Source organism: Mus pahari, chromosome 14, assembly GCF_900095145.1.
Source record: "Mus pahari chromosome 14, PAHARI_EIJ_v1.1, whole genome shotgun sequence".
In the NCBI taxonomy this organism is placed as follows: domain Eukaryota; kingdom Metazoa; phylum Chordata; class Mammalia; order Rodentia; family Muridae; genus Mus; species Mus pahari.
In genome coordinates this window covers 44,830,571-44,843,509 of record NC_034603.1, presented here as the reverse complement: position 1 = coordinate 44,843,509, position 12,939 = coordinate 44,830,571, and the positions used below count along the sequence as shown (strand labels likewise).

Below are 12,939 nucleotides of genomic sequence, written 5' to 3'. Positions count from 1 at the left end.
GAGGAGGAGGAGGAGGAGGAGGAGGAGGAGGAGGAAGAGGAAGGGAGGGAAGGAGGGAGGGAAAGAGAAAAGGCCTGGCATTATACCATATTAAACCAGCCACTCTGATTAGAGGCACAGAATGTCCTGTGCCTTTGAGTGACCCTGAAGTACATGCTCTACCTCTAAAACTACAATGGATCCCACTCAAACTCATTTCTGCGACGAGAGTAGTGGTTTTCCCCAAGGCAAAATCATAACTACAAACTGTAGGAGGGAAGTCCATGGAGCTAAACGCAATGACTGTTTAACTACAGAAATAAGAGTTTGCACATGATACGATGGCTACAAGTTTCAGGTAGTGGCCATTAATTGTGAGATAAGTGGCTTTGAGTGGGTCACTAAAAGGAAGGAAAAACTACAGTGGAAGACATTTGAAAGGAGAGCTAGAACCCACTTTACAAGGAAAGGACCAGGCCCTATCTGTTAGTTACCTCTCTCAGCTGTGACAAAAATGCCTGGTCAGAGCAGCTTAGAGAAGGAGGGGTTTATTCTGACTCACAGTTGAAGCACAGCTCATCGTGGTGAGGAAAGACTGGTGCCAGGGGAAGGAGGCAGCTGCCCCCTCCTGTACTGCAACCACAGTCGGGACAGGACGCAAACAGGGAGAGTGCTGACGCTCAGCTCCCTGTCTCTCTTTTTATGTAGTTTAAGGAATCTCGCCCACAGAATGATGCCACCCATATTCAGGGTGCATCATGCCCTCTCAGTTAACCCAATCTAAAATCTCCCCAATAGATATGCCCAGAGACTTGCTACCAAAGTAAGGATTGATCCTATCAGGTTGGCAATCATTATAAACCATCACACTCTATGACTTGTTTTTTTTTGTTTTGTTTTTTTTTGTTTTGTTTTGTTTTGTTTTGTTTTTCCTGGGACAGGGTTTCTCTGTGTAGCCCTGGCTATCCTGGAGCTCACTCTGTAGACCAGGCTAGCCTTGAACTCAGAAATCCACCTGCCTCTGCCTCCCAAGTGCTAGGGTTAAAGGCATGCACCAAGACTGCCCCACTACCCTATGACTTGTTAATGTATAATAAATGTCAAAATACTTTTTACATGTACCAGGAGACATGTGCCAAAAGGCTTGTAGTGCAGTTCCTAGGAGTGAAATACTTTTTATTAGGTATTTCCTTTATTTACATTTCAAATGTTATCCCCTTTCCCTGTTCCCTGCCCCCCCCCCGAAATCCACCTATCCCATCATCCCTCCCCCTGATTCTATGAGGGTGTTCCCCCACCCACCCACTCCTGCCTCCCTGCTTGGCGTTTCCCCTATGCTGGGGCATCAAGCCTTCACAGGACCAAGGGCCTCTCCTCCCATTGATGCCCTACGATGCCATAGGAGTGAAGTATTAAAGCTACCCAAAATGCAGGAGAACAAATAATCAGTGATGTTATTATACAAATGCAGTGGCTTAGATGAATGAGTCAAAGCCACTGGGACACCCTGATGAACATGGCAGTGTAATGGTGAGTGAAAAAGCAAGTTCTAGGGATGAGGAGATGGCTCAGAGTCCTTGAGAACCCAAGTTCTCAGCTTCTACTTCAGGTGACTTACAACTGCCTATAACATCAGCTCCAGGGGATCCAACATCCTCTTCTTGTCACCATGGGCACACACACACACACACACACACACACACACACACGAATACAGCCATGAAGACACACATAAACACAAAATAATTTTCTTTTAAGCATGAGGCTGGAGTGATAACTCAGAAGTTAAAAGCACTGACTACAGGGGCTGGTGAGATGGCTCAATAGGTAAGAACACCCGACTGCTCTTCCGAAGGTCCGGAGTTCAAATCCCAGCATGGTGGCTCATAACCATCTGTAACAAGATCTGATGCCCTCTTCTGGAGTGTCTGAAGACAGCTACAGTGTTCTTACATATAATAAATAAATAAATCTTTAAAAAAAAAATAGAGCACTGACTACATTCCCAGAGGACCCAGGTTTGTTTCCCAGCACACACCTGCCAGCTCACAACCATTTGTAATTCCAGTTTCAGGGGATTTGACACTCTTTCCTGGCCTCCAAGGGCACCAGGCATACATATGGTATACAGACATATATACAGGCAAAATACCATAGACATAAAGAATAAGAATTAAGTTACATTTTAGGATAAAAGAAAAGAAAATTTAAAACATTAAAAATTAAAAGCAAGTCCAAGAAAATTACATATGGTTTGATAGTCTTTTTCTTTCTTTCTTTCTTTTTTAGAATTATTTATTCATTTTTTATGTATGAGTACACTGTAGCTATCTTCAGACACACCAGAAGAGGTCATCGAATCCCATTACAGATGGCTGTGAGCCACCATGTGGTTGCTGGGAATTGAACTCAGGACCTCTGGAAGAGCAGTGCCCTTAACTGCTGAGCCATCTCCCCAGCCCAATAGTCTTTGTGTAATGTTTACAAACAGGTAAAACTAAACTATGCAGCATTCATATGCAGCACAGTTGCTATTACATAACAAATTTCAGGTAAGAGATGTAAGGAAATGGGGGATAGAACAGAGGAGAAGAGGACACAGAAGCCAAGTTGCTGATATTGTTCAAGTTTGATAGTAGATTCATCGTCGTACAAAAGAAAATTAAAAGAAGCCTGGAGAGATGGATCAGAGGTTAGAGCCCTGGCTGCTCTTCCCAAAGACCCGGGTTCAATTTCCAGTACCCACATAGTGACTCACAACCATCTGTAACTCTAGTTCTGTGGGATCTGGTGCCCTCTTCAGGCCATCAAGGGCACCAAGCATAAATGTGATTCAGGGACATTTACACAGGCAAACTCCCATGTACATAAAATGATTTAAAAAAAAAAATTTTTTTCTAAAAGGGAAAATGAAAGAGAAGATCCGAGGCCTACTTCACTGGTGGAGTGCTTCTTGAGCACATGTGAGACTCTGACTTTAATCCTGAACACTGCAGAGATGTAGATGCAGATGTGCGCGAACGATGGTCAGAGACTATGAGTGCATGAGAATACTGGAACAAGCCATTCTTCAATGGTACCAAGGGCAACTGTGCTTTGAGACTAGGCTAGATTCAAACAGGGACTTGAACCAGGGAATCTCATAATGCAAACTGTGCGGTTACTTTAGTTTGTCCTTTTGAGAGATTGCCCCAGTGGTTCAGGCTGCTTCCAAAAACTCATGATCAAGTATAGGCATGAGTATAAGCCGTGTGTGTGTGTGTGTGTGTGTGTTGAATGCTAAGCAAGTGCACTACCACTGAGCCATATTCCCAGCATAGCAAGTTGCGTTTTAGTCTCACAAATATGTATTTACTACTGGTAAGTTCACTGTAAAGTGATAACATCTGTCTGGGGTTATAAATGTAGGAGTGGAAATAAGTGGCCACAAGAGACAGTGCCAAAGAGAAGAGAATAGGACATGGAAGACAAATGGGGGAGTCACAGTGGGCCCTGGGATCTCACCTGGCTGAGCAGTAGAATTCAAACAAAACCATAGCTGGCATGGAGGTCAGTCACCGTGCTCAGGAAAAACTTTACTATACTTGGTTCCGCACGGAGAACGCAGGTTAAAGGCTTTAACTTGCTGTAAGAGGAAAATGGAAACACTGCCCACAGATGAGTGAACCTTCAGCCTGATCTTTGCTTCTCGCTTATGTCTTTTAGCTAAACTGCACATAAATTTTCCAAAGCCAAGTTCCAGTCACGAAGTTAAACTGTCTTCAAAGCAATTTCAGAGGTACATAGAACTGGTCGTATCTGAACTCAGGGGCAATGAAGACGAAGTTCTGGAAAGCGTTGTGGAATTCCTGATGGGTTCTTTAGAGAGGAGCCAAGTTGAGGGTCTAAGAAACTGTGCAAGGCGGAAATGGCTCCATAAGATCCAGTACGCTGCAGAGACAAGTGGGGTGTCCCTGGAGCCGGTGTACTCTGAGACCTTCAGGGCCCTCACCCAGGTACGCTCCCTAAAGTAACGTAAGAGAAAGTGCTTACTTGCAGTATGTGATGTTCAGTGGCTGCACACAGGTTCAGGAGGAACACATAAAATTTGTTGGTTATTTTTGTTTCTTTTTTAAATTTATTTTGGGGTTTTTTGTTTTTTATCTTGGGGTTTTTTTGTTGTTTTTTGTTTTTTGGGGTGTTTGTTTGTTTGAGACAGGGTTTCTCTGTGTAGCCCTGGCTGTCCTGGAACTCACTCTGTAGACCAGGTTGGCCTCGAACTTAGAAATTCACCTGCCTCTGCCTCCCAAGTGCTGGGACTAAAGGCGTGCGCTATCACACCCAGCAAAATTTGTTTTAAAAAAATCGTTGGATGCTGCAAAAGAAAAGTCACCGAGTGATGCTACAGATGATTTATTTATTATTTATTATAAGATGTTATAAGCAACTCAAACTTAGGGATGTAGTCCGACTGACAGAAAGCCTGGCGACCATGACGCTCGGGCTCAGCCCCAGCTCACTCACTCAATCTCAGAAGGCAGAGCCAAGAGGACCAGAGTTTTAAAATCATCCCAAGACTAGGTGATAGAATGATACTAAGAAATGGCGGTAAGGAGATGCGCACTGGTACATGCTTCCTTTATTGTGCATGGTGCTTGGGGAACAATTTACACGTCAAAAAAAAGAATGTTTAATTGTTTAAGTTTCATTTTTATTTCTGAGGGGCATACTGGGGTGTATTGTAGAGGTGTAAAGTTCATGTGTAAAAGACAACTTGTGGGGGTTCAGGGGAACTTTCAGGCCAGCCAAGGCTACATAGTGAGAGCTTGACTATAAATAAATAATAAATAAGTAAACAAACAAACAAACAAATAAGAAAGTCAAAGTTTCAACATTCTTAGCCATTGGGGAGACAAAACTTCAAACTAGTTTTACAGTTCATCTCACCCTAGTCAAAATGTGTGGACGGTCTTCAAAAAGCTAAAAACAGAACTGCCGTGTGGCTCAGCTATACCACTCCTGAGCACAAACCGAAGACCTCCCTATCCTACCACAGAGACCCTCACTTGTACGTCTGCATTCACGGCTGCGCTTTTCACAACAGCAGAGGAGTAGAAGTGACCTGGATGGTCCTCAGTAGGAAAAAGGATAAGGAAAATGTGGCATGGAAACACAATGGAGTATTGCTCAGCTTGTAAAGAAAGATGAAATTATAAAGACAAGAATCTCACGTTCTCTCTTATATGCAGACCCTAACTTTTAAGATGTCTGTATGTAAATAAGGGGAATGTGTTAGTCAGGGTTCTCTAGAGAAACAGAACTGTAATGAATAAATCCATTTTTTCCTCTTTCCAGCCTCTGCTCCTGGAATGTTGGCTGTGAGATGAATTCTTTATTAACACATGCCTAGGCCTCAAGCTTGGCTCATTCTCTGCTAGCTGGTAACTTATCTAACCCACTCAAACTATTCTGTCTTCCACACGGCTAGTATCTCTCCTCATCTTCTTACATCCAGGTCTGGGGCGAATCTCCCCTTTGTTCTATCCTGAGTTCATCTACCTGCTGGTTAGTTAGCTCTACTTCAAGCCCCGCCTGCTGCTTTCTCTGCATCCCAGCCAAAATCTCACTTGCCTCTCATTATTTCCCAGAATCCTCTCTCGCTTCCTGTCAGTGTCCTACCTGCTATTTCCTGCCTCAGCTCACTGGCCATAGGTTTTTTTGACAAGTGATGCTTCTAAGAGATTCTCTCAACACAGAAATGATAGTATATGTATATGTTGAATATACATATATGATGATATGTATAGGGTGAATACACACACACATACACACATTCAGTGGTATAGCACACACCTTTAATCCCAGTATTCAGGAGGCAGAAGCAGGAGGATCTTTGTGACTGAGGCAATCCTTCTCTATACATTGAGCTTCAAAACTACATAGAAAGAGTCTGTTTCAAAACATAGTTGTGTATAGGAAAGATTATTAGAACGACTCACAGGCTGTGGTCCAGCATGTCCAACAATGGATGTCTACCAACAGAAGGTCCAAGAATCCAGTAGTCCATAAGGCTGGCTATCCCAGCTGGTCTTCAGTATACACCAGAATCCTGAAGAAGTGTGCTCCAGTACCAGTGAAGGAGTGAACTTACCAGTGAGAGGGCAAGCAGGCAACGACCAATGCTTTTTTTGTCCATGTCATTTATAGATAGGCTGCCATCAGAAGATGCGGCCCAGATTTAAGCTAGATCTTTCAACCTCAAAAGATCCAAATTTAGGGTGGGTCTTCCCACCTCAAATAATTCAATCAGGAAAAAAAATCTGTCACAGATGTACCCAGCTTAGGTTTTAAATAATTTTAGATGTAGTCAAGTTGACAACCAAGAATAGCCATCACAGGGGCTAGGGATGAGAGCAGACTATGAAGCTGGATAAGAGACCATAAGAAGGGAACCAGAGGTATTGGGAGAGGGAAGGGAAGGGTCACGTGTGACCTGAAGGCAGAAAGGAGGCTATTGGGGTGGGGGAAATTTTGTTTGATGAATGCCACAAAGAAACCTAGTCTTTACATGCTAATGTTAAAAAAGAAAGTCTGAAGTCTTAATCTCTAAGAAACTCTTTCCTGAAATGTCCATGATCAAGTCCAAATGGTTAAGAACTCCTTGAGGCTATAAAAACGCCTTGTCTGTTAAGCACACTTATTGCACTTGCAGAGGACCCAGTTTTGACTCCCAGCACCCACAAGGTGTCTCACAATCACCTGTAACTCCAGTTCCAGGAGATCCAATGTCCTTTCCTTGCCTCTGCCGGCACCAAGCGTGCACGTGGAGCAGATACAGGCATGTACACAGAGCACTCAAACATATAACATAAAAATAAAGAAATCTCTTTCAAACTTAAGACAGATCCTCAAGAGCTTTGTTTGCACGCGTTGGTTCATTCATGCTTCAATGGCGAAACAGGAGGAAAACACAGGCACTGCCTTGCCACAGCCTCTCAGATCAGCACCTTATACTGAACTCCCTCACTTTCAGCCATGGTGGCACTTCCAAAGTTTTGAACCTTTGAATTTGATTAGAGCTAAGAGGTTTTAGCTTGGAGCGGGGTGTGTCTGTTCTCAGTAAAGCAATTTAACTGCATTTAAGACAGCCGCTCTGCTGACTAAAACTCAGGTTTGAAGGGCAACGTGGTGTCAGCCTTTCCCCACTGTTCATGATTGGTAATCTTTACGTCATTTATTCAATAAAGGCATCGGTGCTAGATTCCCAAGTAGACTAACAAAGGGACTGGGGGGACCTCTGAAGCTGGTGACAACTCCATGGTCAGAAGTATTTTTGTCACAGGACGCTGAGGCTCACGGAAATAAGAAGATCAGTGCTCACATTTCCCTCCTGGAGGAAAACGTGTTCCTGCCTGAGAGAGGGGACGTTCTCTTGAGGAATGTGGCCTGTACTCTAGATGATGCTCCGTTTGTCCTGAACAAAGTGCTCTACAGGGACATGAAGGGAATCAGGTAGGAGCTTGCTGAAGAGCCGCTTTCTTTCTGTCTAATGTTTTAAAGACAAGATCTCACGTACTCTGGCTGACCTCCAATTCGATATGTAATCAAGGTTGCCCTTGAACTCCTAATCCTCCTGCCTCTACTCTCCAAGTGCTGGGTTTCAGGTATGTGCCACCATGCCTGGCTTTGGTTGGGCCTATTTAAGACAGTATTCTCGCCTTCTGAAGTAAATTGGTATTTGAACCCTAGTGAGTTGCTGAAGAGAGAACTGTCTCTGAATGCCCAGTGCTTCCAGGGTGGGACCTGAAGTGTTTTCAGTTATCAATGGTTTCTGTTGTTGTTATGTTTTTATTAATTAATTTATTTTGTGTGTTTAGGTCTTTTGTTGGCATGTATGTCTGTGCACCACTTACATGCCTGGTGCCTGCAGAAGCCAGGAGAGGGTGTCAGAGCCCCTAGAACTGGAGTTAGAGTCAGTTAAGAGCCACCATGTGGGGTCTGGGAATTGAACCCTGATCTTCTTCAAAAGAAGCAGTGTTCCTAACTGCTGAACCATCTCTCCAGTCCCATGATTTCAAATGGTTTTACCAGATCATTTCTAAAACTAACCCTGGAAATGATTCACCATTTAGGGGCTTGGCTTTACAAGGTTGGCTGTTTCAGGAAATATTTTAAAATGAATCTGCCAACTCCCCATGGGGTGGGACCACACTGCTCCTGCTGCCACCGCCAACTCTCTGGAGCTATCCCCCTGAATCATCTGCCTCACTAGTCCCGCAAGCCACTAGATCCCTCTCTGCTATAATCCCCTTTAACCAGTGGTTCCACACTCCAGTAACCGAATAGATCTGCCATCCTCACGGTTTGATAACACAGTACCCAGTAACCCGATAAAACCAATTAGATTTATGTATTTAATAAAATCACAAATTACTAGATGCCAATAAATAATCTCAGAGCCAACTGATAATGATAAAGCTTTAACCCAATTATTCTAACCTTTTGATAACACCATGTTGGCCTCCATTCTCCTTCTCTCTCCTCCTGAGACCTCTCTGTCTCTACAACTCTTAGCTCTATCTCCCTTTTCCCCGCCCAATCACAGACCTCCCCTGCACTAATGTAATTGGACAGGGAAAAATCTTGCAACAGCTGGCTCCATAATTTGTAGCCCCATCATCTGGTACATATACCAATACACATATACACATGTGTGTGTATGTATGTATGTATGTATGTATATACATATGCATGTATATGTATGTATGTATGTATATACATATGCATGTATATGTATGTATTGAACTGAATGTCTCACACATGCCAGAAAATCACTCCACCTTTGAACTACACTTCAAGCCCTAAGATTATTTTTTAAATCTTTTCAAGTCAGACCCTTAAACAGGTGATCCACCTCTCCTACATATAATGCTCAGAACCATAGAAAACTAGAGTTTGTTTTCTCTATGGCCTAGTCTAAAGCCTGTGACTGCCCCCTATCCTTGTGTCCCTTTTCAACAGCTTTACAGTAGTGGATGAAGGCAAGCCAATCCATGTCCCCCAAGTTCAGCACCATGGAAATATCTTCTTCTGGAACAGTTTCCGAAGTAAGAATGAGCATAACGGGTCGTTCCTGGCTTTGCCTCTTCAGGATGCACACATGAGGATCTTTGGGGTCCTGGCAGTTGACACGCTTCGAGACCCCCATGAAATAAGCATCTTCTTACCCCATGAGGTCAGGTTCTATCAGGTGAGCCAGAAGTCTACCGTCAACCCTGCAAGCGGAGGAGAGGAAAGACCCTGCAGGTGGACAGTCTCGTTGTGTTTGCTCTGCTTCCTGTGTGTACCAGCCTTTGACATGCTCCTTATCATTTGTAGAAGGACTGGGGTACACATGTATGCCTGAGCCTCTCTGGAATGTTGCTTATATGTGCCCCAGCACTAAGCCTGGAATAGAAACGAATGCTTTGTCACAGAACTAATGACTGAGACCCTCAAGATAGGAATGGACCTGAAAAGGGTGTGCTGGCTAGTTCATACTGGTAACGTGTCACAACTCAAAACAATCTGGGCAGAGACTCTTAATGAGGAATTACGTAGACTAGGTTGGCCCGTGGATATGGCTGTAGGGGGGGCTAGCTTGATTATTAATTGATGTAGGAAGGCCAGATCTATTGTGGGCGACACTATTCCAAAGATGGGGCTTTGTGGACAGCACCCTCAAAGGCAGGGGCTACTGCGTAGTGTAAGTGAGGAAGATGCTAGCTAGACACAGCAGTCAGCAAGGAGACATCTGCAAGTTTACTCTCTCCTCTCTCCACTCTGCAAGTGATGCTTCACCCGGCTTATGCTTACATTCCTGCCTGACTTGTGGGAGATACTGCACGGCAGACCAGAGTCAATCCTGTCTTCACTGAGTTGTTCTGTGTCAGGGTTTTTGTTTTGTTTTTTTCACAACAAAAATGAAGCTGAGACAAAGGGACATATTTATTTTTATTAATAATGTTCGCTATCGATCTCTTTGTTCTTTCCACAAGGGATGCTAAATATGTTTGCATCCGCTTGATCTTAGCGTTATCATTTCTGAGGAAAATGAAGAAGCCCAAATATTTCTCGAGAATTCATGTTTTCAAATTAGACCATAAAAATGACAGGCACATTTCAGACTGAGAAGTAGCTAGAACATTTTGATTTAATGTTATGGATAGAAATTGCCATGAAGATCGATTTAAAGCCTGTGGAGCCCAGGGTCTGTGGCCTGGGGCAGTCAGGAGCTCACTGCGCAGGTGTCTTTGTCCCTGTAAGCCCTTGTTCTTTGTGTGCGTTCACCATTGTGCTTCTCCTGCTCTTTACCTTATGGCTAGACAGCTAAGGACAGTGGTGGGTTCTTTCTCCGATCATCTTGTTTAGTAAGATTCATTCTCATGTCTAATATGGACAAAGGTATGAGAAAACAAATGGTATAGAGCTGGCAGTAAGCTAACTGCTTAGAGACTCATCCATGAACATGGCCAAATGATGATAAATTAGCTCTCTAGTCCTGGAAATTAGAACCCTGGGTTACCCTTCCATGACCTGAATCTCAATCTTAATCTCTCTCTCTCTCTCTCTCTCTCTCTCTCTCTCTCTCTCTCTCTCTCTCTCTCTCGTGTGTGTGTGTGTGTGTGTGTGTGTTGTGTGTGTTGTGTGTGTTGTGTGTGTGTGTGTGTGTGTGTGTGAGAGAGAGAGAGAGAGAGAGAGAGATTTTGAAGAATTTGTACTTCTTAGAGTTTTTTGAGAAGGCCACAGTTGAAATCTATGACTTTCCATGTGTCTCCTCTCTGTGGAAGAGTCCCATGCTTATAGGAAGACTGTGTAACTGGTATTCGTAGGTCTTGAAACCAAACACATTTTGTTTGGTTGATCTGAGGGTAAAATTCATGGATAATACCATATATATATATATGGAGCCAGGTTAATTCCAGGACTTGGAATCTCTGCTCTGGTCTACATAGCAAGTTCCAGGCTGGGCAGGCCTGGAACATATAATGAGAACCTATCTCAACAAATAATAATAATATTGATATCAAATAAGGGCAATTCATAGCATTCGTGACTAGAATCTTGGCTTTTGAAGGATTTACTTTTCCTTTCTAGGTTTATCTTCTTCTGACTGCACATATCATAAAGCACAAAAAAATGTGTAGGAACTTTATATGACCCAACACAAGGGAAGGCCTGGGCCAAGTAGTGGGAGTGGGTGGGTAGAGGAGCAGGGGCGGGGGAGTATAGGGAACTTTCGGGATAGCATTTGAAATGTAAATAAAGAAAATAATAATAATAAAAAAATTATTTGGGAAAAAAAGAAATGTAAAGGAAGAAAATATCTAATAAAATAATAAAAAAGAAAAAAAAGAAAAAGAAAAAAAGAAAAAAATGTGTAGGCCTCTATTTACACTTTTGGTGTCTTATGATCCTTTTTGCATAGCAGAATCTCAAAGAGTACCTCTTGGAGAACTGATTTTAACTAATTTGTTGATCATAAAGTTAAGAGGCAATCATTGCTGACCACTGTGTAACTGACAAAAATATGCAAATGGAATTGTCGGTCTTCTCAGGGGGTTGCCAATGCCTTCAGCACGGCTTATCACCACGTTCACAGCAGGGAACATGTGCTGCACACCGTGATGACTGGCATCAGGTGGCTCTTTGGTATCACATCTGGCATCACCACCATCACTACATGCTTCATCGAACCTAGCTCAGAACAGGTAGGTAAAGCCGGGCCATGTTACACCTTTTCAACATTATACAGTTATTAAATATTAATGTCCTGTTAATATTTAAGAGTCATAGTATTGGAGATGTGGCTCAGTGGCAGATCACTTGCTAGCATGCTCAAGGCTCTGGGTTTGATTCCAGAATCACACATACACACACCAAAAGAAATAAATAAAATTATGATCCCAACTCAAAACAAGTACCTATTAAAAATTGCCTTGGGCAAAAAGGAATATCGTCTATGCAAAATGAAGAAGAAACAATGGCCAGTCAGGGAGATGGCTCAGTGGATACAGACGCTTTCTTTGCAGGTCTGATGACTTTGATCCTCAGATCCCACGAGGAGAGAATCAGCTAGTGAGAGTTGTCTTCTGACCTCCCCAAATGTGGCAAACACACCTGCATACACATGTGTAGGTGAGAAAGACAGTGGGTGAGGATTTAGCTGAGCAAATCCAGGATCTTCTGAAGATGGGCTTTCTCCCTCAGGCAAGTGAGATACTTAGAAAACAATTGAGTTTAAGAGTTCTAGTGTTGCCGGGCGTGGTGGCACACGCCTTTAATCCCAGCACTTGGGAGGCAGAGGCAGGTGGATTTCTGAGTTCGAGGCCAGCCTGGTCTACAGAGTGAGTTCCAGGACAGCCAAACCCTGTCTCGAAAAACAAAAAAAAAAAAACAAAAAAAAAAAAAAAAAAAAAAAAAAAAAAAAACAAAGAACAAAAAAGAGTTCCAGTGTTTAGAGGGTGGGGATAGAGACATGGCTCAGCAGTTACGAACACTAGCTGCTCTTGCGAAGGATCCGGGTTCAATTCCCAGAAACCACATTGTGACTCACAACCACTTGCCGTTCCAGTTCCAGGAGATACAATGCTGTCTTCTGACCTTTACAGGCTGCTGCCTGCACATGATGCATATGAACTCATTCAAACATACGCTTGGATATATTAGATAGATGATAGATAGATAGATAGATAGATAGATAGATAGATAGATAGATAGATAGATAGATTGAATGAATTCCAATTTGGGAGGTTGGAGAAGTTACTCAGAGGTTAAGTGCGTTGGTTGCTCTTGCAGAGGACCCACATTCAGTTCCCAGCACCCACACCAGATGGTTCACAGCTACCTGAAACTCCAGTTCCCGGGGGTTCCAACGCCCTCCATTGTCTTCTATGAGCACCTGCCCATATGAAGTACACATATAGATAAGCAGGCACACAT

At 43.2% G+C, this 12,939-nt stretch overlaps 1 protein-coding gene across 1 annotated transcript in view; it reads left to right on the top strand.

Moving 5' to 3' along the window:
* The window catches only part of Efcab5 (EF-hand calcium binding domain 5), a 94,185-nt gene that overhangs the window by 61,956 nt on the left and 19,290 nt on the right, over positions 1 to 12,939 (top strand). The window contains exons 11-14 of the mRNA XM_021212692.1: positions 3,685 to 3,974; positions 7,301 to 7,470; positions 8,980 to 9,208; positions 11,556 to 11,708. Of these exons, the coding sequence (XP_021068351.1) occupies positions 3,685 to 3,974; positions 7,301 to 7,470; positions 8,980 to 9,208; positions 11,556 to 11,708 (842 nt within the window). The remainder of the gene's footprint in view (positions 1 to 3,684; positions 3,975 to 7,300; positions 7,471 to 8,979; positions 9,209 to 11,555; positions 11,709 to 12,939) is intronic.